A 27,091-nucleotide genomic window follows, 5' to 3' on the forward strand; every position below is an offset into this window, starting at 1 on the left:
TTCAATGAGACTGTTATCATTCTTGAATGGCAAAATTTGGAAATAGACATGCACACATGGAGAGCACTATGTGACGATGAAGGCAGGGATCATGGTGATGTTCCTACATGCCAAAGAATATCAAAGATTGCCAGCAAATCACCAGAAGTCAGGGGTGAAGCAAATAGCAGATTCTTTTCAGTAGGAACTGACTGCTAACATCTTGGTCTGGAACTTCTAGTGTGTAGAACTGTGAGACAACACATTTCTGTTGTTTAAGACACACAATCTGTGGTACTTTGATACAGCAGCCCCAACAAACTAATACATGGGGTGTCTCATTGTAGTTTTAATCAGTAACACCCATTATGAACTGAAAACATATGCTACTTTTAAGGTTTGTCAGTTTTTACTTTCCATATTTTAAATCTACATATTAGATGTATACTAATTTGCTATATCTTTCCTTCTATTATTTGAAAATAGCCAACTTATTTCTAGTATGTTTCCTGCCTTAAAGTTTATATTCTGATATTAGAAGAATCACAGTAGCTTTGGTTAGTATTTGCGTGTATACCTCCTTTACTAATAAGTTTTCTATGTTCTTATATTGAAAGTGTGTCCATCGTGTAAAGCATATCATTGTTTTTTAATCTGTCCTTAAATTGAAGTAGTTAGCTCTTGCCCATTTAATATTATTACTTTGACATTTGTGTTGAATTCTACCATCTTTCTATTTGTCCTATCTGTTCTTTGTTCCTTTTCTTTCTTGACTGTTATTGTCTTCTTATTTTATTCTACCACTGCATTAGCTATTTTTTTCTTTCTTTCTTTCTTTTTTTTTTTTTTTTTTTTGAGACTGAGTCTCACTCTTGTTGCCCAGGCTGGAGTGCAATGGCATGATCTCTGCTCACTGCAACCTCTGCCTCCAAGGTTCAAGCGATTCTCCTGCCTCAGCCTCCCAAGTAGCTGGGACTACAGGCATGCACCACCACACCTGGCTAATTTTGTATTTTTGCTAGAGATGGGGTTTTACCATGTTAGTCAGGTTGGTCTCATCTCCTGACCTCAGGTGATCCACCTGCCTTGGTCTGCCAAAGTGCTGAGATTATAGGCATGAGCCAGCATGCTCGGCCCTCTATTAGCTTTTTATATTTACACTTTATATTATTATTTTAGTAGTGACACTTAAAGCTTATAATATGTGTTCTTACTAGAGTCTACTATAAATTATTCCTTTTATTATTTTCTAGATAATGCAAAGACTTTCAAACAATTTCACTTATTCCCTTCCGGCCTTTTGCATTATAGTTATGTAGTTTAATTCTATGTAAACTTTAAGCCCTGCAGATGTTATTGTTTTTACTATTATTATGACATTTACCCATACATTTTTCAGTTCTCCTCCATCATGTGTGCATTTTTTATTATCTTTATGATCATTTCCATCCGCCTGAATCACTTATTCTAATATTTCTTTTCTATTTGTTTTTTTCTGATGAAATACTCTCACAGATTTTGTTTGTCTGAAAGTTTATTAATTCTGTCTTTAATATTGATGGACATACTTCAAAGTAAGAAGTTAGCTTGATTCAGCATTTTAAGGTTATAATTCCATTTTCCTCTAGCATTATTTAGTTGAGCAATATCAGTTATATTATGTTGCGCCTTTGAAATTATTGTGGAATTTACTCTGGCAGATTCTAAGATTTTGGGGTGTGGGAAGTCATGATTTTCAGTAGCTCTATTGTAATGTGTTTAGATGTGTTTTTATTTCCCCTTTTATTTTTAATCTCACTTGGGGTCCATCGAGAACCTTGAGTCTGTGGTTTATCATTTCAATTATTTTCTTTTTATGTCTCCACCAGTATCTTTTCAAATATTGCTTCTTTCTTATTGTCTCTTACCTCACCATGTCCAATATGTCTCTAATGATGCTTTATATCATTCATCCTTTTTGTTTCTTGTCATATGTGGGGCTAGATGCTTTCAAGTGATCTTTTATTTCACTAAACTCACTTCTACTGTTAAACCACCTATTGTGTTCTCAGTTTAAGTCTTTATACTTTTCACTTCTTCAAATTTCCATTTGATTATTTGTTAAACATATTGATTCCAACTATATTAAATTCTCCATTTTGTCACATATTCCTTACATATTTTTTAATAAACACTGTCAGGGTCAACTATGGATATGTTTCTTTTTTCTGATTTTATCATCGTGGTTTTCCTCATTTTGGCCATTATCTGACATGTCTGAGTTTTTCTTTTATTGGCTCTCACGTAATATGATTGAAAAATTGCAGAGGCTCTGAATGTCAACTTCTTCTTGTAAGGACTTTTATATTTTTCTGAAGTTATAATAAGGGCAGATCAACTTAATTCCAATTAAAGATTGAGATAAATCAATGCTAGATTTCAATTTCAGCATTTCAAAATAAAGCTTAGGAATCTCCTTCACTATAGTAACCATTTTACTACCTATATGTGTTCTGTAATATGTTCTAAACCTCAAATATACATAATAAAACTTATTTTTAACATTAATAGACATAATAAATAGCCTGATCTGTTTAAGTTTACCCTTAGTCCTAGGGTGTGTTTTATCAGAGACCTCAAATTAAAGTATATTTGGTGGTTATGACCTTTGATTTTTTTTACTGTATTATCATGAGAATACAACAGTTCTCTTTCTAGATTTATTACCCTTTGGCTTCGGCTTTCTGTTCAATTTTTAGATTATAATTCCATCCTTCTTAGAAGTCCACAAATGTCTCTAGAGGAGTATTGTATAAACGGTCAGTCTTACTTATTTTATTATTATTATGTTTTACAGATTCTTTGCTCCTGAAGGCCCAGCATTTTTGGCACTTCTAAATTCCATTTCCCACCACCACCCCACTCCGTTCCCTGCTTCTCTGTCAGATAGAGGAAAAACAGTAGAGAATGACAGTTTTACCATGTCCTTACATTTCTCTCTTTTCCAAGATCATAACCTCTCAAGTCCTGTCCCTCTTAATTGGTTTCTACTGTTTTCAAATAGCTCTTTATTACCATTTATTGATTTATCTAGGCTTTCTATTTCTTCTTGGCAGAAGATTGGTCTGACTTAATATATTCCAATCTACCAGAAGTAGAAGTTCTTCAAATTAGCTGGTGTCCTTTCTGTCTGTGCCAATCCACAGTACTAGCAAAACATTTGTATATGAATCTGGAAGCTGAACATATATCTGCCTCACATCTCTCTACTTAACTCCTTTTGTGGATAGAATGATCTCATTTCAAAAGAAAGATCCTAGATATTTCTTTGGATTTAGGTAATAAGGAATATGAGAGGAATGCCCGCATCCCACAGTCTTATTACTATTAGCTGCTCCATCCAAAGCAGAATGAATTTCTGCAAGAAGTAGGACATTTATTGTCCTCCCCTCAGAGTTTTGCCTCTTTCTCCCCGCTCCCCTGCCCCAGTCTTCAGCAAAGCAAATGATTTCCTTAATATTCTTTACTACATAAGGACATTTTATATTATAACATGTTAATTGTCTCTCTGAGTCAGTTCTGAAGTGTAGCTTTTCCTCCAAGTTTTCCTTAGCCTATTCCATTGAGGTTTTCGGATGTCAGAAAATGGGATGTGAGTTGGTTAGCACCACATTTTGGCTATATAATCAGCTGCTGTTGATAGTTACTGATTCATTCTAACAACTAGTTACCCTACACTTGAATCCCAAAAGCTAGGCAAGTGCTTGTGGGTGGCAGCAACAGTTCTCCACTTAATTTTATTAAACACACCGTTTTTTAAAAATGAACGTGACAATGCTCTCAATAATAAAAAACAAATCCAGTTTTCTTTGCACTAGATTTGTAAATAGGGAGTATTTGTTTTTTTTTCTAGACTTAGGTTTATATTTTGATAGTCTAAGACATATTATGTGGTCGTGATATTTCTGCAAATATGTGCCCGTCAAAAATTCCATCGTCACACCTGTAGTTAAGAGTGATCAAATATTTAAAATGATCTGTTTATGAGGTAAAGGCAAATAAAGCATGAATTCAAACGTTTCTTCCTCAGAACAAAATACTTCTTTTTTTTTCATTTTTAAAGTTAGATCCCTTTCCATAAATCTGTTTCCAAGCAATGTATGCACTGACTTTAAAACTGTGTAGAAATATTCTTGACCTAAACAATAAATGGCTAGAGATCAGTGTTGACTGCCTCTTAGCAACAAATTAAATGTTAGTAGGTTCTTGATATTCACATGGTCTTTTCACTTCAGAAAACTATTCATTAAGGTCAGGGTTAATTCACACTTCAGATAACAAGAGACGCCTAGTCACTGTTGAGAATTATTCCTGTAAATGTCGCCAGATCAGTCATAGGAAACAAGCTATTTATGATCTCATTCACAGCTATTTATCAGATAGAGTTGTGTGTGATCATAGTGAATCATGGCAGTTTTTTTTTCCTCAGAGCTACACTCTAATCAGCAATTGCCAGATACTAATATAACATTTGGTATGGGGCCAACTGGGTAATTCCTCTCCTTTAGATCTATCTATATGTGAAACATTTCACGTGGTGAGCTGAGGCATAATAAAATCTAATTGGATAAAAATACTTCAGAAAGGAAACTACAAAGTGGTATCCCATGGGTAAAATCTATCTGTGTGCTAAGACATTCATTGTGTGGTCACATGCAAACTTCCTTCTGGGGCCTATCTTTGGTCCATTAATTCCCAAATTTCAATTCAACTGAACAGCAATGCACTGAAAACAACCTGCAGTTTCCTGGGGCCCCCAAAGAAAGCGAAGTCAAACAACTCGATTTTGATAATGGAAAAACACTTTCTTGCTTTGAAGTAATGCATCAAATGAAGTGTTACAAGAAATCCATTGTGAGTCTGTCTACTCTCCGATGAGACATACATAGAAAACTATTTTTAACCAATCACTTTCACATGCATTCAAGCCCGTTCCATTAGAACTAATGTACTTTCCAAGACCTGCCAAAGATAAAAGTAATTTCTGACATTGTTTATCAAAATGTAAATTATAGAAACCTAAATAAACTTAAGAATAAAACAGCACTAAACGTTAATATTGGAGAATGTAATATATACTATTTTCTTATCTAAATTAAGCCTTAAAAGAAGTGAAGATGAAAACAGAGATTCATGCCTACCCTAGAACCATTAATGTAATGTAGAAACAGCCACTAAATTTGATGTAATGCTTGTACATATCAACTCTTGGATAACAGGAAATGGAAATATAACTAATAAGTATTTTAATATCCAAACTTTTCCTTAAAAGCTTTGGTTATATTTTCCTTAATACTTTCTTCTTCTTCTTCTTTTTCTTTTTTTTTTTTTTTTTTTTTTTTTTGAGACGGAGTCTTGCTCTGTCATCCAGGCTGGAGCGCAGTGCAGTGGTGCAATCTCGGCTCACTGCAAGCTCTGCCTCCCAGGTTCACGCCATTCTCCTGCCTCAGCCTCCCGAGTAGCTGGGACTACAGGCGTCTGCCACCACGCCCGGCTAATTTTTTGTATTTTTAGTAGAAATGGGGTTTCACCGTGTTAGCCAGGATGGTCTTGATCGCCTGACCTCGTGATCCGCCTGCCTCGGCCTCCCAAAGTGCTGTGATTACAGGCGTGAGCCACAGCGCCCGGCCTTTTTCTTCTTTAAACAACTAAAGTGGAGTGATTATTTTTAGCAAAAAAATGCCCACGTATTATCTTAAGTGAAACAATTCAGAAACAAAGTCAAATACCTCATGCTTTCACTTACAAGTGGGCAATAAATAATGTGTCCAGGTGAACATAGAGTATGTAGTGATAGTCATTGGAGTTGGAGTCTCAGAAAGGTGGGAGGCTGGGAGGGTGGCGAAAGATGAGAAATTACTTAACGGGTACAATGTACATCATCCAGGGGATGGGTACACTAAAACTCAGACTTCACCACCACAAATATATCCATGTAAGAAAACCGCACTTGAACCCTTTAAATTTAAACCAAAAAATACCTTTACCTGTATCTTATATCCAATCATGTATTTTTTTCCTTCAACAACAACAATAATAAAAATAGAATGGTCTCTAAAAACAGAATCTAACATATTCCTCTTTGAAATTATTCTTTCTTGAGTATATTAAGGTACTTCTCTTTTGAAATTATTCTTTCTCAGGTATATTAAGGTACTTCTCTTTTGAAATTATTCTTTCTTGGGCATATTAAGGTACTTCTCTGTTGAAATTATCCCTTCTCGGGTATATTAAGGTACTTCTCAACATTTAGATGATTAATTTTTAAATACAGTATTTTTTCTAACAAACCTGCAATATGGAGTGTCTTTTCTTGTTATTCAAATAAAACATTTTTCTGCACATAACAATTGCAGCAATTTACACTGTTCCTGATAATATTACCAGCTAAAATTATTAATGAACTAGTTTGGTTTACAGGGGAAAATCCTTATATCATTCCTGCATAAAATCATCATATAATTTCTTTAACTATACAGTGTTACAAAAATAAAATTGCTGGGGCACTGAAATAAAATTAAAATGATATAAACCAAAGATGAACTGCCATAAAAATGATATACCATGTTTCTCTGAATCATACTGAGAATGTTCCATTAAAAGTTTGACAAAAATATCTACATGGAGACATCTTTAGTACAAGCAGAATGTATAATTAATAGGTTCACATAAATAAATCTCAATTCAAAAACTCAAGATTACTCCCCAAATGGGATATTCACCCTATAATATGGTGATACCCGTTTCTGTATTTTAATTAGAAAAGAATGGAAAAAAAAAAAAAAAAACAGTAACAATTCTAGCCAAATACTTATGCTACTTACTGACCATTGTAACACATATAACATTTTAGGTTAATAAAAATGAAAGCTAAAAACCCCAGAATAAAGGCATTTCATATGAAAGAAAGATGTATTACCTTTTATTTCATGTTGGCTTGCTTCCCGTCTTCTTTCTAGTTCTTTTCTGTCATAATTCAACCTCTTTAAGCACATAATTCCATATTGTAAACTTGTTCTTTTTTTAATAAAAAAAAATAAAAATAAAAAAAAAACCACAGTGAGTGAGTCTACCTCAGCAGGTGGAGAAAGTTTTCTGATTAGCCATAGTCAACACTATGCACTGCTTCTTAGGGCAACAAGTTAATAAATTATATTTGCAGTCAAATCCTTCAGTATTGGAGGGAAATACATTTATAATTATTCTAAGCACAAAATGTTTCGAAGTAATAGAAAAAAAGTTTTCAAAATAAGAAAAAACATAGTTTTAAAATCATCACGGATTATATGGTTCATCTATGTGCCTTTGTCTTTCATTTAGCTATTCCTACATTAGGTGCAGGAAAATTAATATTTTATTCACTTGAAAAGAATTTCAAGTCCCCATTATGGAGACAGTAAGGAATTTATAAGAAATGGATACTCTCTTCTTAAGCTGATGAGAAAAATAACACAAAACATAAGTAAGTTAGGTAACAGGATAGAGGACCAAATACTAAAATGAGTAGCTCATAACTCTAAATGATACAGAAGTATGTAAGAAGAACAGGTCAGCAGATATTGGAACTGAATGAAAAGGATATGTGGAATGAGCAGAAAACTGATTGATCCTTAAACTATCAAGTAGCAGAGACAGGTTGACTCAGGAAAATGGAGCATCATGAACAAAAGATTGCAGATGGAAATTTAAAGGTGTGGTTAGCGAGACACACATTCCAGAGCTGAAAACCCATTCTAGGAAGTAAGGAGGAATACAATTATACCTGGAGAATAGGGCATATTAAGGAAAGCCTTAAATTGTGTTTAAGTATGAAATACATATAATTGATACAGAATTATTGGACAATTTTCGGAGGAGGAAGAGGTGACAATAAAGTTTTCTGTTTGGCCAGGCACAGTGGCTCATGCCTGTAATCCCAGCACTTTGGGAGGCTGAGGTGGGTGGATCACGTGGTCAGGAGTTCGAGACCAGCCTGGCCAATATGGTGAAACCCCGCCTCTACTAAAAGTACAAAAATTAGCTGGCTGTGGTAGCGCATGCCTGTAGTCCCAGCTACTCAGGAGGCTGAGGCAGAAGAATCGCTTGAGCCCGGGAGGCAGAGGTTGAAGTAGCCCAGATCGTGCCACCGCACTCCACCCTGGGCAACAGAGTGAGACTCCATCTCAAAAAAAAAAAAAAAAAAAAGTTTTCTGTTCAAGGAAAAATAATCTCATAGCAAAATAGGAGATGGGGAAATAAGAAATAAGTAATCAGAGAAGACAGAGAAATCATTCAGGGTTCAGTTCTGCCAAAATAGGGACAACAGCCATGAGCTTGAAAGGAAAATCGATAAACCAGGCATGTACTGAGAGAGAAAATGAGAAGGTTTAGTGACATTATGTATAAAGATGCAGAAGATGTGATAGGAAAAAATAATCTGTAGACTTCAAGAGTAAAGATAATTGATTATCAGTGATACTTTACATGTTTAGGAATATAAGCAAATTTAGACATACACATTGGCCAGGTTACACTTACTTGCTAGATGCATTTCTAAGCCCCGCATTTTAATAAAAACAATGTTGAGTCAAATATTTCAGAATCAGAGAAAAATGGAAAGAAAATTGCATTAGGCAGGTGTTGTGGGTTGAATTGTGTTCCCTAAAATTTACATGTGGAAGCACTAATTCTCAGTACTTCAGAATGTGATTGCATTTGGAGATAGTGCCCTTAAAGAGCTAATTGAGTTAAATGAGGCCATTAAGGTGGGCCCTAATCCAAACTGACTGGTGACCTTACTAAAAAAAGATTTGGACACTTGGTGACAACAGGAATATATATTCACAGAGAAAGGATTATGTGAGGACACCAAGAGGTGACCATCAGCAAGCCCAGGAGAGAGGCCTCAGAAGAAACCAGACCTGCCGATTCCTTGATCTTGAACTTCTAGCCTCCGGAACTGTGAGAAAATGAATTTCTGTTGTTTATGACACCCATCTGTGGTCTTTTGCTGTGGCATCCCTAGCAAACTAATTCAGTGATATACTAGATAATACTGATATAATCACTATCACAGATATTGGGCAGCTTGAGATTAAAACAATGCTTCTTGGTCAGTTTCTGCCAAGTTTTGATATAGAATACAAAATTGTACTATACAGAGGACATATAATATTATGAAAATGTCTGTCAGATGGAAAACTGGGCCGAAAAGACCATAGGATGCAATATATAGTCAGGTACTACTTGTTTTAAGTTGGAGATTAGCATAACTTAAAAATGAAGCTTGGGCATTTCCCAGAACAAAAAAAACCAAGTCATTTGAGTATTTTTTTTAACTTGATCATTATAGAAAACATTTTACTAAAGTAATAAAACAGTATTAAAAGTCAATCTAGTGAAGAATGGAAAAACTGGACCCCAAAAATCTAATGCAACCACGTGAAATAAGAAGCCCTAAACTTCCCGTGACAGGGAGCTCACTCACTACCCCACAATGTATACACTACAAGGCAGCTGAGAGTGGTACAAAGTTGTTTCTTCTAGTAACTTGAAGTCACTCACCTAGGATCTACATCTGTGTTAACTAAAAAATCACATGCTCAACAGAGAAAAAATAATTCTTCTATCACATAATAATAATATTAAAACCTAAGAAAACATATTTAAAGTCTTCCTTCATCCAATTTAAATGTATTTAATTACTTCAACTTTACCACTGGACTTCTACCACCTTATAACAATTTGAAACCCATAAATAAATGCAATTTCTTTTTGTTATGTCACCGTATGGTAGCACTTTTTTGTCCCTGCCAATAAACACAGTCTAAACAGGCCTTGTCAAGCCATTAACCAAAATGGAGAGTTTCGTGCTAAGGATAAATTCCTTATCTTTTTCACACAACTTTCTGTTAAATTATGGATTCTCCATCCAGCACTTTAATAGGTTTTTAAAAAAACACTGTTATATTTATCTTTACCACATTAATTCAACAGTGTCAACAACTGCATTAAAATTCAAAATATCACCATAAGTTGGAATCAAAAGCCCCAATTATCCTCTATTTATCCTAATTTTATGTCATCAACATATCTAATTTTTATACCATCTTCACTCCAGTCACTGATTAAATGTTGGACAGGAGAGAAGCAAATACAGTCTCCCAAGCCAAAATCATCTACGGTTATATTTATTAACTTATCACCACAATCAACTTTATGTGAAAAAAACAACCAAAATCCAGCTGACATTGTTTCACCTAACACAAAAATAGCATTTATGATATGGTATTATAACAGACCCCTTTTTATCTGCTGGATGGTAAACAACTTGAAAAAAGACATTGTCTTTTGTTCATCTGCATCCTCACAGTTATCTAACACAGTATTGTTTTTGTTCTGAAATTAACATACAAATAAGCAAACTCACAAAAAGACATAGAAAAATAAAAAAGCACAAATATGTCTTAGAAGAAGAATTTCTTCTCAAAGTTTTTCCTAGAATGTTCCTAAATTATAAAATTTATAACCACATATTTGTGTAGAGTTGAAACTATGAATATTTGTTTATTCTTCCTAATTTTCTAATATAAACACATACAGCTATAAAATTACCAACATGCAATTTTCAAAGAATCTCACAAAAAATAGACGTATGCTCTATGAGGAGAATTTTGTACACATATATTTCCATAAACTTTGGGCACATAATATGCACATAGCTCTAAATTAGAAAGTCCCTGCAATTTGCTGGATGAAAATATTTTTCCAAGTAGATGTACACAAATGATGTTTCAAATGACATATATTTTCTATCTTCTAGATGTCCATGTTTGTTTTACTAAAGTATAAGTAATATATTGTTTCATTTTAATTTTTCTTTGGGAAAAAAAAAAGAAAAAACACCTACCGATGGAAACTATCCACCATTTTTAAATGGACACGGAGATCTTTTTTTGTTAGGTGATCTAACATTCTTGCATCTACCAAGCATTCCATAAAGTAACTTCTGTACTGAGGTAACCCCAAGCTGGGAAGCCATTCATTTCCAATCCACTCATGGTTCATATCTCCATAAGCCAGGGTCTGTAGAAAAACCGGACACTAGAATTGTTTTATAGCAGTCAAGTTTCTTAACCAATCAGATAAGATGGTAATTGGAGAATATTACCTATTATTATAACTGATATTTAATTATTATGATATGTGGAAACAAAGCAAAAATAATATTCAGACAGCATTTGATTTGATTTGGTATAAAATGGAACTCTGCATACATTTATTAAACTATCTGCCTATTGAAAATGATTGGCTATTTACTTTGTATTCTCAAAAGGAATTACATTTTGTCCAAGTATGTATTTTATTAATACAGAAATTATTATACAAACTCTGAGCTTTAAGTTTCTGTCTTTAAATTGATAGGTTTTATTTTATTTGTATCTGTCATTTCCCTCTTCTCAATGCCATTATTGCCATTTCCCACTTATCAATGCCACTACTGCCATTGCTATATTGTAATGGCAAATGTTGATGTGAAATGGAAACCTCAGTAAACAGAGAAAGGAATAAATGTTTTGGAGAGACAGAATTTTGAAGCTTTGTATGGACATTGTTGTTACTTAGCAAAGCAGGTCGTCAGCTTTCCAAAAAATCATTGGAAAGAATCAGTCTTTTCTAGAAATTAATCAAGATAGACTCTAAAAGAAGCAGGGAAGGATCAAAAACTAAGACAGATAACCTAATTCTTTAATATAACAAACAAACTATTCTTACCAATACTGTTCAAAACAGCTAAAATGAAAACCCAAATCAACCATTACCACTAAACCAATATTTTAAAAGAACTATTACTGTCTATTATTTTTACAGAATTCCCATTTAGTTCCTTATTATGCCCTAATTTCTCAATTCTAATATGCATTTCTAGGGAAAATCTATCTGCTCCTCTTCTTTTGTGTGTTCTCAAGAATGATGAAATTTTATCAAAATCAAAATCAAATACAATCCTACTGTGTGTTTAAATACAGGTCCTAATATAACTACCAAATTTTTTCTTATATTGAAAGGTTTCAATCAGATTGAATATAACACAAATTTTCTCTTTTGGTCATCCAAAATGTGGAAATGTAGAAAAAATGCACAGCTTCCTTGCAAAAGTATATGTCTGTTCCAAGTATAGACACCTGTCTCATACAAACATCTCAATAAATGCTAATGACTCTGTGGTCTGCAACGCCAACACTTGCTCCTCCAACCCCTCTTCATACACTTTGCATTATATCTGAAGGCATGTGCAACTCAAATAAGTCTTTTCTTTCTCTTTGTTCCCCCTTTAGATCCAACTTGAATGCTTCCTGATTAAATATATACAGGAGTGATTTCAGAGGAATTTAAGTTTTGGATCATCCTTTTGAGAAAGAAAAAAAAGTACCCTTTTAAAAGAGGTAAGGTATGAAACATCAATCATCTTATTTTAAAAATGTGGTAATTTAAAAGACATATAAAGTATTAAACATAATCTACATTTACCTATACAGATCAGCCTAATATTGAACTAAGTGAAGGTTTACAATATTATGACTTATGACAGTTTCTTAATTTATATTCTTATTGCCTACTAAACGATATTAAGGGTCTTAAAGCATATGAATCTCCTACCTGGGCCCAGCTTCCTTCCTCAGATTCTTTCTGTGTTAGCAGCAGGAAATGATTAATAAAGCAGGTAAATATAAATTAATTTCAAATCAATACAGTAAAATTTTTCTAGCAGAAGCAAAATTGTTATACAAAATATTTTGTATAACAGGCAGAATAAATATACACATTCATAGACCCACAGTGACCAATTTTGCAGTTCAAAGGCAATTAGGCAGCAACTACAGCATTTTCAATTAATTCTAATTTAAATGTTAAATTCATAATTTTGTGAACATTTGATTTGGTCATTACAAACCTTTTTTTAATTCTTAAATGAGTGTAATTTTTAAAATGTAATGTGCTATAATAAAAACTTCTGATGACAAATATATATGTGTATATATGATAGAGAAATCTTACACAAAGTAAATTAGTGAAGTGAAAAAACTGACTGTATCCCTCCAACAAAGCTTTGTGATAATCAAATAGATTTCAACAACAGCCAACAAAACAAAACAAGACAAAAACCAAGTACAACAAACTAAACTAAACATGAAATTAGTACATGACATTGGTGTTTTTATCCTTAACAAACTTGTAGATAATCAATTTTCAAATAAGGATAACACTGAAAAGACATTAAATTAAAAAGAAGTTGATAAAGATAAAATATATGATATGCCCAACTTTGTTACTTTACATGAAAAAATGATTTTTATAACATTTTATTTTTAAAAGTGACAATTAAAGAGTCCCCAATAAATTCTTTAAAATTGTGCTTTTCAGTACCAAATTAACATAACACTTTTTTGGTTTTTTGGGGTTTTTTTTTGGTCAAGCTTCTATCTAAGATGGTAAAGCACAAGAAACCACATGATCATCTTAAAAATGAATATTCAATCTAATCTTTTCTATTACCAATTTAATTTGGTTTAGAAACATGTTACCTGTGAATATGTCCAATACTAAATATTTGTTACAAAAACTTCCAATGTTGCAACATGAATACTATTTATTACTTTCTTCCTTATTGTTTGTGTACTATAAGCTCTTATGATATTAGCCACAATCTAACACTATTTCATTTAAAAATTTCAAGAGAGTACAGTAAAAGAAAACTGTAAAAAATGTTAGTTATCATTGCATGTAACTATAAAAACACACCCTATTACTCTGGTCTATAGTAAACAGATTAGTTTCCTCATCCAAAGAGCAGCGAAGTCACTTTCCTTCAGGTTCAACAAAGCCATTAAGACTAACCGTTTTTGCTGGAGCTGCAAGATTTTCCATTTCTTCGTGAGTCACCCAAACGTTGCCTGAAGGCTAGTGAGGAGGCCCAGAGGGAAGCAGAGGAATCCATGGGAGGCAAGCAGTGGTAAAGAAGAAAGGCAGCACCTCTGTGAGTTAACAGCAACACAGCAATACCACAGTGCCCTTGCCCCTACCGTGTGCATGAAAGAGATAGCATGGGTGGTTTGCTCAGAGCTCCCTGTTTCTTCTACTGAAAAAGATTAACTAGAAAGAGGCATTCTGTGAAGCTCTTGGGGGTGTAGATTTAAAATGACATTTCTGCAATTATTAATCAGAAAAAGAGCATCATCAAAATTTGCATTTCAATGGTACGTGGCTATCAGATCAATTTTTGTAATAATGGTGAACTGATTAAATTTGAACTGTAGAATAATGTAATTTTAATTTTTTACTCAGAAAACAATGGCACATGCACTTTGTTGTGTTATTATCAAAATTTCCTTCACATAATTTTGATTATCAATATCCTTCGAAGGAAAAAAAATGGTTGTCAATATAAAGCGGGAAGCATTATCATAACTTATCTGGAAACCAGCATCAGCTTTTCCCAAAAGATTCTTTTTAGTGTGTGTGATTCAGTAAACAGTAAGTGTCCCTGAATTCTTGCAGTTGAGAAAGAAGTGAAATGCTATTTTTAATTTAATAAAATGTATTTTTCAGCCACACTAATAACTGTCAAATTATAAAACCCATATATTTCCTAATTCTTCATCAGTATCTGATACTATTATAGAGAAGAACATAGTGTAAAATAAATTTTTTTCTCTAGCAGGCAATGTTCTATTATAAAGTCCCATTTGCTTTCTAAATAAAACACCCCTTGGTATTAGTTCTATACACTTAATAATGTACAGTTTCGAAACCAAAGTCCACTTAGTAACATACAGATCAGGCATATCATTGAAGGTATTGGCCCCTGGAAACCACTTGCCATCAAATTCCATCATTTCTTTATGAACATTGCAAGGTTTTCCAAGCACATCAATGAAATTTACATCCTATGTATTATCTGCTACTTGTTTTGGGGAGGGTCCAATTTTTAAAGAATTGGTGTAGCAAAGTTGTTACCCAAACATTACAAGTCATCACCATAATTCACTTTGGGTTTTTCTGCCATTCACCTAATACCGTGACTTTTCCTGTATTAAAAACAAATGTAACTACATATAAATTGATGAGTATAATTTGATGTAAGTGAAATCTTATATATGTATATACATACATATATACAGTCATGCACTACATACCGACATTGTAGTCAAGAATGGGGTGCATGCACAACAAATGGTCTCATATGATTATAATGGAGCTGAAAATTCCTCTCACCTAGTGATATCAGAGCCATTATACCATTGTAGTGCAATGCGTTATTCACATGTTTGTGGTAATGCTAGTGTAAACAAACCTATTGCACTGCCAGTAGTCTAAAAGTATAGCACGTGCAACTATGTGCAGCCCATAACCCTTGATAATGATCATTAATGACTGGGTTATTGGTTTATGTATTTACCACACCATGATTTTTTAATCATTATTTTACAGTGTACTCCCTCTACTTTTGTTTTTTAAAGATTAACTGTAGAATAGCCCCAAGTAGGTTCCTTGGGAGGTATCTCAAAAGAAGGCATTGATATCCTAGGAGATGACAGCTCCATGTGTGTTACTGCCCCAATGACTTTTCAGTGGAACAGAATATGGAAATGAAAGACAGTGATACTGATGGTCCCAACCCTGTGTAGGCCTATAGTGATTTGTGTGTTTGTGTCTTAGTTTGTAATGAAAAAGCTTAAACAGCGGAAAAAATAATGAAATAGCAGAAAGCTTATAGGACAAGGATATAAAGAAATAAATTAATTTTGTTCAGCTGTACAATGTATTTGTGTTTTAAGCTAAGTATTATTTAAAAAAGAGTCAAAAGTTAACAAAAAAAGATTTATAAATTACAAATGCTACCATAAGCTAAGGCTAATTTATTACTGAAGAAATAAAAAGATTTTTTTATGAATTGTGTGTAGTATATAGTGTTTATAAAGTAAACAGTAGTATATAGTAATGTCCTAGGCCTTCATATTCACTAAGTGTCCTATTCATGTGTACCATTTTTTATCTTTTATACTATATTTTTACTGTACCTTTTCTATGTTTAGACATATTTGGATACACAAATACTTACCACAGTGTTACAATTGCCTACAGTATTCAGCTTAGTATCATGCTGTACAGGTTTGTACCCTGGAGTAATAAGTTATACCACATAGCCTAGGTGTGCAATAGTCTATACCATTTAGGTTTATGTAACTATGCTTTATGGTATTCTCAAAATGAAATTGTCTCATGACTCATTTCTCAGAACATATATCTGCATTAAGTGACATTTGATTGTATATATACTTAAGTAACAAACGGAAATGGGTGGTAAAGATTCATAATTATAAGCAAATTCGATGCACATAAAAATTCCACAGGCTGGACATCAAATATGTGTGTAGAATTTGTTTTCTTCTACTGTTTTGGAATTTAGAGTACAGATGATGTTTTTTCTATAAGACAAATCTGTGTACACCTATTAAATAAATTTAGAATATAAAAGTCATTTATGTCCTTAAAAGTCCCTTCCTTGTATCCCCTGCTTCTAACAATGATGCTCATTATAAACAGAAAGTTGCATATGAGTATATAAATCATTACATTACTTGGAATAAATTGTTTTTATTGACTTTAGGAGGAGTGTGCTGTGCTGAAGAGCACTTTACACGCATCTGTCACATTCCCTTTACACCCAGTTATCATGGTGCTTTGCTTGAGTGGGTGTACTGTTGGTTCAAAGTGAGTTTCAGCAATGATTACCTGAGAAGAAATTCATTTAAGCCAATCTTAAATGGCCTAAGCTTGCAGAACAGTGTAAAATCAATTTTACACTGATTTGTGTAGCTTCTGCTTTGAATCGTAATCCAAATAATGAAGATCTCATTCCTTCTTTAAGAAACTACCTGTATTATTTATCTCATACTAGAATAGATACATGCATAGTATCTTTCACAGGTTATCTTTAAGTCTGTGTCTGCCAGTCTGTCACCATATTCTGGGATGTGGAACATGCTGGAAGCTATGGTTTTATCTGTTTCATTCCTCACAAAATAAGCATATACCCAGGGCAATTTTCTAAAGTATGACTGGCAAACTTTCAGAAGTTGTATGTTAGTTGTTTCTGTTTGATATGCAGTTTTACTTGTGAAGACCACTGCCAGCCCTATATTCTTGTAAAAAGCCAACAGAAATAGTTTCTACACAACCTAATTAAGTAGACATTAACTGAAGTTTTAACAAGTTTATTTTATAGGCAAGCTCATATGTAGTAAGTCAGTTATTCAATCAGATTGCTCTCTCTCCACCACCACTTTAGGGATGGAACTTGCATGTAAGTACATTGTGAGGCAGTAATTTAGAGCATGAGAGTTTCAGAGAAAAGCATCCCTACAAGATAGCTAGATTGGGAAACTTTGAGCAACCAAAGGGCATAAAGATATGAGTGCCCTGGGATTGAGGATACAGTACAAAAAGTAGGTTGGAAAAGCATAAAAAACAAATATTGTATAACTTGGTTGTGGTTCTCTGAGATCCCCTTAAAATTATCTACTCACTGCCCTCAGTAGTCTGTGCTGCAATCTCCCCCAAAAATGTGTGAGCTAGAAAATGCAAACCAATAGTCATTTTTTTGTGGCTAATATCATCTGAGTCTAACATGAAATTTATAAAATTTCAATTATATTATCAAATTAGAATCAAGGGGCTTGAGTTATACAGTAGCACTTACTAATGACTACTCTAGGACATTTCCTAAACCCCTCTAAATTTCAGGTTCTGCACCTCTTAAGTGGGACTAAAAGTGCATGCTCCAGAATAGAAAGAAACACTAAAAAGTTTACATTATGATACAACATGTTCTTACACAGGGCTGGGACTAGGATGAGGCACATGAGGTCCTGGGAGGCTATAATTTAAGGAAACACTCACTTTCAGGGTTGATATCTGACAATGAGAGCCTCTTTAAATCTTATGCTTGAGATTATCTTGCTTGTCTCCCCTTAGGACCCGTGGAATAGAACTTTGAGAAAGTATCAAGGGAGAAGGAGAAGGGAATTTCTAAAAAATGATCAGAATTAAAGAACTTACCTAATTAAATCATTCTGGAAAGAGTTAAGACAGAAAAATAAATATTACAATGAACTTAAGAAATAACTCGTGAAAATTAATCAGGTGAAAATAATGAGTAGGCTTGCTGTCGGAGATACAGTATAAGCAAAGCAGCCAGACCTCAGAATAATCCTAAATCTTACCTAGTTAAAGTAACTTTTGTTACTACCTAGGTCATTTAAAGTGTTTTTTACTTTGTAATGGAATTACAAAGTAGTAACCTGAAATTACTTTTCACATTAAAATGGCCTGGATCCACATTTCTCCCCTATCTGAATTTTTGTCTCTCATTATAAGATAAATCCTTCTCATTATAATAAGAATGGTATTTACACCTCACTCTCTTTTCAATAAAGGTTGAGGTCTATAAAGACAATTATACCACACCTTCTTTTCAATAAAGTTTGGGGCTTATGAGGTAAGTAATAATGAAAAGAGGAATCAAACAGACTAAAAGACAGCTATAAAAAGAAGGAAAACTGATAGAGTGGAGGAAGCAGAAGCAGGAGAATGTGCTTGTTAGGAGCAAACCCCCATAGGAGTATGACCTTAGGTGAGTCAGTTTACTTCTTTACATTAGTTTTGCCCATTTGTGAAACAACTATAATAAAAGTACCCTTCTCATAGTGTAGTTGTGAGAGTCAAACGGGCTATTACATGTAAAGCAATTAGAACAGTCCCTGACAGTGAGCATTCTGCTGATGTTGGCTACTACTGTAATTATATTAGATATTCTGTTAGGTAATCTCCATTCAAGCAAATCTTTAATTCAAGAAATACTCTGTAGGTCTCTTTATTACACTGAGCTGACTAATGCCTATCTTACGCCTTACATTTATGCTCAATCTTGTTGAATTATATGGTTATCAAAAATCACGTTGTTTAAAACTTATTTATTTCCACTGCACTTGCTTTTAAAATGTTTAATTCATCAATTTAAATAAATGTTGCATAAAGCAAAATATAAAACAAATTTGGCTCCTATATAAATACTAAGTTGAATTAGTTGGAAAAACCAGAGATAGGCAAATCTTGAAACACACTATCAATAAAACAAAATTTTGTCAAAGTCTGGGGAAGGCATTGTAAATGTCCAGAAGGATTCCTCATTCAAATGGCTTTTTGAGTTATCTTGAATTCATCACTTTAAAAAGAAACACCAACAAGAGAAATTAAACATGTTTCCAGATAAGATTATCTAAAAGGATAATGTGGAACTCCAGACATTGGAAACATACACAAAAAAAGTTTTAGGTGCTCCATCTAAATTTGCAATGCTTGAGCATTTCTATAATTTTTACCTGAGATAAAGTATTCAAAGAATGCCCTTATTTTTGTTACATCCTTCTTCAACCAAATTTCAATTAACTGGTATCTCCATCTCCATCCTACTAGGTAAGAGACGTTCTATAGTAATAGTAGCTTGGGGAAAAGAAACAGAAAGCTGGAAACTTAGGGCTGGCCCAAAGTAATCATACATGTGACATTTAAATTTTCCTTTTTGATGGTCTAGCCCATTACATCTAGGCAGGAAAGGAGGCAGAATCAAATAAAGTAGTGGAAATAAATAAATAAATAAATAAATAAATAAATAAATAAATAAAAGTTTAAAAAAAAAAAAAAAGTCCAAAAGCCCGAGTACCTTGTCTTTTTCTCCTCAGAACTTCAGTTAATAAACACGAAATATCTGGCTGAGGAACCCAAGCCCAAACCTCAGTGTGCAAAATACCTTGTATGATCTAAACAAACTGTAGTGTTCTTGGAGACATGATAGAATAACTTTGTTAAAAAAAAAAATCTGCCTTTGTGTTTTGTAAGTGTGAATTCTAATACATAATGTTAGGTTATGACTTTATGTAGTGGATTCATCAATAGTAATTTATGTGGAATTTTCATTTGCAATGCAAATTGTATTGGAAATATATTAGAAATGAGTAAATGCTTCCATGTAGATGGAGTAGAAGGAAGAGGAAACATTTAGTAGATATTTTTAAAGCCTAGAGACACAACCTAACTTGTGTCATAGAGTTTGCATCAGTATCTGGCAAGAGGCACATATATTCCATGAATACAGAGCTATTACACATTAGTAAAAAGATAAATATTCCTATAATAGTATAGATAAGTTGGAAAGGTTATGAATAGAAAATTAATATAAATACCAGATTAATAAGAATATAAAAAATTGCACATTTAGTAGTGATTTTTAAAATGTAAATTAATCAAGGAGATAACCAATGTTGACAAAGGGAGAAAAAATAGCAACACAACACGATTTAACAATTAAAGTTTAAAAGTGTTAAGAATATGCATTCCCTATACACAAATATAGCAATGGAAATAACCACAGTTTATGCAACAACATAATTACAAGCACATATTTTACACACAACAACAAATTGTGTTACACACAACAAAACGTCCAATACTAGGAATTTGATTAAATAAATTATCACATTTCTACAAACGACATATTCAACAACTAAAAGTGATGTTGCAACTGCATATGTAATAAAATGAAGAAAATACTTACACTACATTACTAAATTTCCAAAAAAGTACAAATTAATATATTATGTGAAATAATCCATTTATATAAAAAGATAATGAAAAAAGAATGACAGGATCTTCATCAAATGTTTTCAATAGTGAAAAAATTAACATTGATTATCTCTAAAATCAGTATTTTTTAATGTTTTTAAATTATTTTGTTGTCATCTCTGTATTTTTCTGTATTTTACAAATGTTATTACAGGATCATGTATTAGTTCAATAAACATATAAAACTTAAATGCTATAAACAATTTTTTTATGTTTCAAATGTTCATTTTTGTTTGAAGCCTTATCCAGCTTGTAGTGATTTCTCCTTTCTTGAAGCTCCATCACACTTCACTTCTATTGTACATTTTGGAGTTAATCTATACAATCCTGTACTAAATCTACTAGTGAACATGCTTATTTTCCTTAGTAGAGTTTCCCTTTCTGATCTCAAGGCCACACATGTTTCTTATACTTCAGCAGAGTATACAAAATATGTGAGTAGAGTGATCTATACAATGATTATTTTAAGGTGAATATGTACATAATATCTAAAATTTGCCAGGCACTATTGTTAAGGCTTGGGGTTGATGGAAACCTGATACTATCTTTATTTCGTCTAGTGTGAGATAAATCAAGAAAAGAAGAACTGTAAAATATTGTTTATAAGTACATGGAGTGGTAACTCAGGAAGGAAACCAAACCCAGGCTTTGGGAGCTCAGCAAAAGCTTTTCAGAGGAAATATATAAAGGAATCAATAAATGAATAATGGATTGGAGAAAATATGGTGACCTTGAAGTAGGATGAAAGTTTTGGGCAAAGGGAAGACCAACTACAAAAGCTCATAATTGACCAAAAGGAAAGACGTTTGAAAAACTGAAAGTAGTTCCTGACCTGGGGAAATAAAGCCTTCGAGGTGAACTGAGGCTAGATCATAAAGCTTTCTTTACTTCTCCCCATTCCTTAAACAATTGAATGTTAATTAATATGGTATAATTTAAATTCCTTCAGGTTGGTTAAATAGTTTTAGAAAAATAGTTTTTAAATTTCCTATTGTTCATTAAGAAATGAATTACACTGGTAAATAAAAATAATAAAATGTATCATATTTTTCACCTGGAAGTTGGGACTTCAAATTTATTTTTGCAAGATTCATAATGTTTAATAATTTTGTTTGCATTTGCTCTTGGGAGGAAAATGTGGATATAAACCATTTATGATGCTTCTCTCTCAGCTGGAAATTACTCAGCAAACTCTTCATCAGACTTAAATTCAATTTACAATAACTATTTTAATGGTCTTCTCAGTTTCTTATTTTAAATATACAGGTGACTCTTGAACAACACAGGTTTGAACTGCATCATTCCACTTATACACAGACTTTCTTCTGCCACTGCCACTCCTGAGACAACATGACCAATCTCTCCCTTTCCTCCTCCTCAGCGTACTTTCAACATAAAGACGACGAGGATAAAGGCATTTATGATGAACTACTTCCACATAATGAATAGTAAATATCATTTCTCTTCCCTATGATTTTCTTAATAATATTTTTCTTCTCTCTAGCTTACTTTATTGTACAAATGGAGCATATAATACATATAACACACATAATACATGTTTATCAACTATTTATGTTATCAGTAAGGCTTCTAGTCAACAGTAGGCTCTTAGTAGTTAAGTCTTGGGAGAGCCAAAAATTCTAGCTGAATTTTTGACTGTGTGTGGGTGGTCAGCACCCTTAACTCCTATCTTGTTCAAGGGGCTACTGTATTCTAAATTGTCTTTTAGCTTGAGTCATAATCCAGGTATAGTGAAAAACATTTGTATCTATTTAAAAATAATATAGGTAAGAGTTTTAAAAATTATATATTTTTCCTGCATGTCATTTAGGAATAACTTAAAATGGAGTTATGTAAGAATTATATAAGCGTTTTAAATTTGACCTTTTATTTCTGGCATTAGAATCTAGTATACTGGGAAGGAAAATGTGTAAATAGAAATGAAACAAACTATTCAGAACTGTTTAAGATCATGTATAAAAAGTTATACTTAAGTTACTTTTCTGCCTGAAAACTGCAATAAAGTAATATGACTTTTTAATATTTTACCTATTGCTAAAATTTATCTCATTCTCCCATATTTTATTATGCTGTATAAGATATGAGATTTGGGAAATCTAGTAATTATCAGAAATAATATACTTTATAAACAAAATATATAATTTAGTAATGTAATAAATAATTAAATACTATTTGGGAGTTTTTGGGAATTTGTCCTCATGCATGCCTTTTTTGTCACATTTTGTTCTTTTCTAGGATTAGGATAGGTAAAAAATTATGAGATGATTAGGAATTTATAACTGAAAAACAAACAGACTTTGAAAGAAAAAGATATTCCAGATATTCCATTTGGTATTTGTAAAACGTCAAACTCACGTAATTTCATAATTATGGAAACTTCTTAAGAAATAGTGAGTTACAAAAGAACACATACAAGTGTCCAACAAACATATTAAAAAGCTCAGTATTACTAATCATCAGATATATGCGATTAAAACCAAGTGAGATACCATCTCACCTCAGTCAGAATGGCTATTACTAAAAAGTTAAGAAAAAAAAAAAAGATGTCGGCAAGGGCACAGAGAAAAGGGAACACTTATGCACTGTTGGTGGGAATGTAAATTAATACAACCTCTATGGAAGGCAGTATGGAGATTTCTCAAAGAACTAAAAATAGAATGAGCATTCAACTAAGTAATCTCACTACTTAGTACCTACCCAAAGGAAAAGCAATTGTTATATCAAAATAATTCCTGCACTCATGTCTTCATCACAACATTAATCGTAATACCAAAATCATGGAATGAATCTAAGTGTCCATCAGTGGATGATTGGATAAAGAAAATGTATGTACACACCATGGAATACTATGCAGTCATAAAAAAGAGTAAACTAATGTCTTTTGTAGCAACATAAATGGAACTGGAGACCATTATCCCAAGTGAAATAACTTGGAAACAAAAAAATCAAATACAACATGTCCTCCCTTGTAAGTGAGAGCTAAACAATGGGTACATGTGGACAGGTAGAAGGAAATAACAGACACTGGAGACTCCAAAAGGGAAGAGGTTGGTAGGGATGAGGTTTGAAAAATTACCCATTGGATACGATGTTCACTATTTGGGTGATGGGCACACTGGAAGCCCCAAAATCTCCATTACATAATATACCCATGTAACAAACTTGCACATGTACCCCCTGAATCTATAAAAATAAAAAATATTAAAACTAAAATATGTAGTCACTTAAGCCTTGCATCTTTAGTAAGCACTAATGCTTATATCTTATCTTCTGAGAAATTACCTGGGGGAAAGAGAAAGAAAGGAAGGAAGAAGGGAAGGAAGGAGGCAAGGAAGGAAGGAAGGGAGGGAGGGAGGGAGGGAGGGAGGGAGGAACAAAGGAACGAAGGAAGGAAGGAATTGAAAAAAGAGTAAGCTCAGGATCTTGTTGCTTGGGAGAAAAATCTAAACTTCAGATGCTAGCTCAAAAGTCTGCTATACTAGCTTTCATGTCTGATATGAATCATAGCTCCTCATTTGAAAACCTATTAAAAGTAGCAGCAAAGTTAATAAAGAGCAAGCTAAATCTCTTGAAAATAATTCAAGCTGACTTTGAAATGTGTGTTGTCACAATTTTGCTCTGTAGACTTAGACACACGGCTATTTGCCTAGCACTGAGGAAGGGGAGGAGCAGAAACTGACTCACAGTTCGAGATGTTGGAGGAGCTGAAGGACTTGTTAGGGAAACCATCTCCTGGATTGCTAATCGAAGTTTTAAGCGATGCAGTGGATTGCTGATTCCAATTTCTCTCTGGATCTCAGTGTCAGATAAAGCAGACATGATGGCACCACTCTTCACGTTGGCTCGGCAGGCTGCCACGTACCACGCAGGCATTCCCAACCAAAGCTGTTAGATACGAAAAAATACATTAACAAATTATAATAATAGTTATCATTTTAGTGTCTCATACGCTAGGAATTATTTTATGTATCTTACATACATGACCTCACCCCATGAGATAAAATGTTATCATTATTTTCCCCAGAGGAGATAGATGCACAGAGAAATTAAATGATGTATTTAAAAACACCAGGGAGGCAGGGATAGAAACAAGATTTGGAATTGAGACATGCTAGCTCCAGAGACTCTATTTTAACTAATTCATATTACTAGTGGTAAAAGTAATGACTGCATGGCACCAAGTTCCCCTTTGTATGTAGGGACCAGAATGGCTACAAGCCACATTTGATAAGGGTCTCAATTAATGTTTGCTTAATGAGTGGCTTCAATTTATAATGCTCCTTTGGAATTCTGAGTGAAGAGAGATTCTGTCACAGAAAGAGACAGCTGTGCCACATCCAGCCATGTGATTCTGATCAAAGCATGCAGTGTAGCTAAGCCACATTTCCACCTACCTTCCTATACCATGTGAAAGATGTGTGAACTTAATTAGATGCTATATATGAAAATGCCTTTTAGAGAGTGAAATGATGTGCTAAGAAAGAAGTTAAAACTCAAATCATTGAAAAACTAAAGAAAGCAACAAAATTAATAATGCATCAGAAATTAGAGATTTTAAGGCTGGGCACAGTGGCTCATGCCTATAATCTCAGCACTTTGGGAGGCCGAGGTGGAAGTATCACTTGAGGTCAGGAGTTCGAGACCAGCCTGGCCAACATGGTGAAACATCATCTCTACTAAAAATACAAAAATTAGCTGAGCATAATGGCGGGTGCCTATAACTCCAGCTACTCGGGAGGCTGAGGCAGGAGAATCACTTGAAACTGAGCAGCGGAGGTTGCAGTGAGCTGAGATCAGGCCTTTACACTCCAGCCTGGGGACAGAATGAGACTCTGCCTCAAAACAAAACAAAAGAAAACAACAACAAAAAATGAGGCCACGCACGGTGGCTCAAGCCTGTAATCCTAGCACTTTGGGAGGCCGAGATGACTGGATTGCCTGAGCTCAGGAGTTCGAGACCAGCCTGGGCAACATGGTGAAACTCTGTCTCTACTAAAATTAAAACAAACAAACAAAAAAAATCAGCCAGGCATGGTGGCAGGTGCCTGTAATTCCAGCTACCAGGGAGGCTGAGGCACGAGAATTGCTTAAACCCGGGAGGCGGAGGTTGCAGTGAGCTGAGACTGTGCCACTGCAATCCAGCCTAGGCAACAAAGTGAAACTCTGTCTCAAAAAAGAAAACAAATTAGATATTTTGATTTTTCAACTTTTCTGTGAGACTCTTGAAAGACAATTAAACCAGCAGTGCTATTTACACAGCACAGGTCTCATGCACATCTCAAGCACTGAGTGAATGCCAATCACGGGCATTATATTTCAGCACCTGAATAACATCACTTAAAACAGGAATATTCTCCCATTTCGCCCCCATCATTAGTTATGAGTAAGAAGTAGAAAAAACTACAAAAAATTAGCAGCTTACATATTTGTTTTTGAATGTCCAAAAGATTGATTGATGTTTTTTGCTATTTGTTGAAATAGATTGAACAAAGGAGAGAATTGTGAGAGTGAGAAAAAGTAAGTGAGACAAAGAAGAAAAACTATAAATCAGCAAAATCCAGTGCCAAGAGCTCTGGACCACAAATCAGAAGACCTGAGCCCTAATTCCTTTCCAGTCATTGGTGAGTCATGTAACCCATCTAAACCTCAGCCATATTTTCCTCATTTGTAAAATGAAGGAATCAAGCTTGATTATTTCTCTCTACCTCCTGATGTCCATTCCCTTCTATAATCTCCTTCCTTTGGGGGTAGGCTTGGCCCAGTGATTTATTTCTAATAAATAGCTGATGATAAAAGTGATGGGATGTCACTTTGCAGCTTAGGCAATAAAAAGACTGTGGCTTCATTCTTGCTAGCCCCCTCCCGCTCTCTCTTTCCCTCTGAGCTCTCACTCTGGAGTAAGTCAGATCTCAGGAGCCCTATGGAGAGTTCCATATGACAAGGAACTCATGTTTCTGGCCAACAGCCAGCAGCAAACTGAGTCATGACCCTGACCACATGAATGAGAATGGAAGTGGATTCTCCCTAAGTCCAGCCTTGAGATGACTGCTGCCCTGGCTGATACCTTGATTGCAGCCCTGTGACAGACTCTGAGCAGAGGCCTTTGCAAAGCTATTCCCAGACTGCTGACCCATAGAAGTCATGAGATCATAAATGCCAAATTTGGGGGTAATTTGTAAACAGCAATAGCTAACCAGTATAAACATCCTTTTAGTTTAAAAATTCTACAATATTAAAACACTGTTTGTCTCTTTTGAAAAAAAAAAAAGAAATGCCAACAAACGAAACTCTTTGAGTCAGTGTGGACTGGGTTGTGATAGAGATAAGA

The 27,091-nt window shown here is 33.9% G+C and overlaps 1 protein-coding gene across 22 annotated transcripts in view; it reads right to left on the bottom strand.

Moving 5' to 3' along the window:
• PPFIA2 (PTPRF interacting protein alpha 2) overlaps positions 1-27,091 on the bottom strand; it is a 493,309-nt gene that overhangs the window by 14,030 nt on the left and 452,188 nt on the right. For 10 of the 22 annotated variants that reach the window (NM_001133874.1, XM_063711645.1, XM_063711629.1 and 7 more), the window contains 5 exon segments: positions 6,938-7,035; positions 10,907-11,100; positions 12,658-12,687; positions 13,897-13,959; positions 24,448-24,648. In NM_001133874.1, the coding sequence (NP_001127346.1) occupies positions 6,938-7,035; positions 10,907-11,100; positions 12,658-12,687; positions 13,897-13,959; positions 24,448-24,648 (586 nt within the window). 22 annotated transcript variants of the gene reach the window in all.

Source organism: Pongo abelii, chromosome 10 (assembly GCF_028885655.2).
Source record: "Pongo abelii isolate AG06213 chromosome 10, NHGRI_mPonAbe1-v2.0_pri, whole genome shotgun sequence".
NCBI classification, from domain to species: Eukaryota; Metazoa; Chordata; class Mammalia; order Primates; family Hominidae; genus Pongo; species Pongo abelii.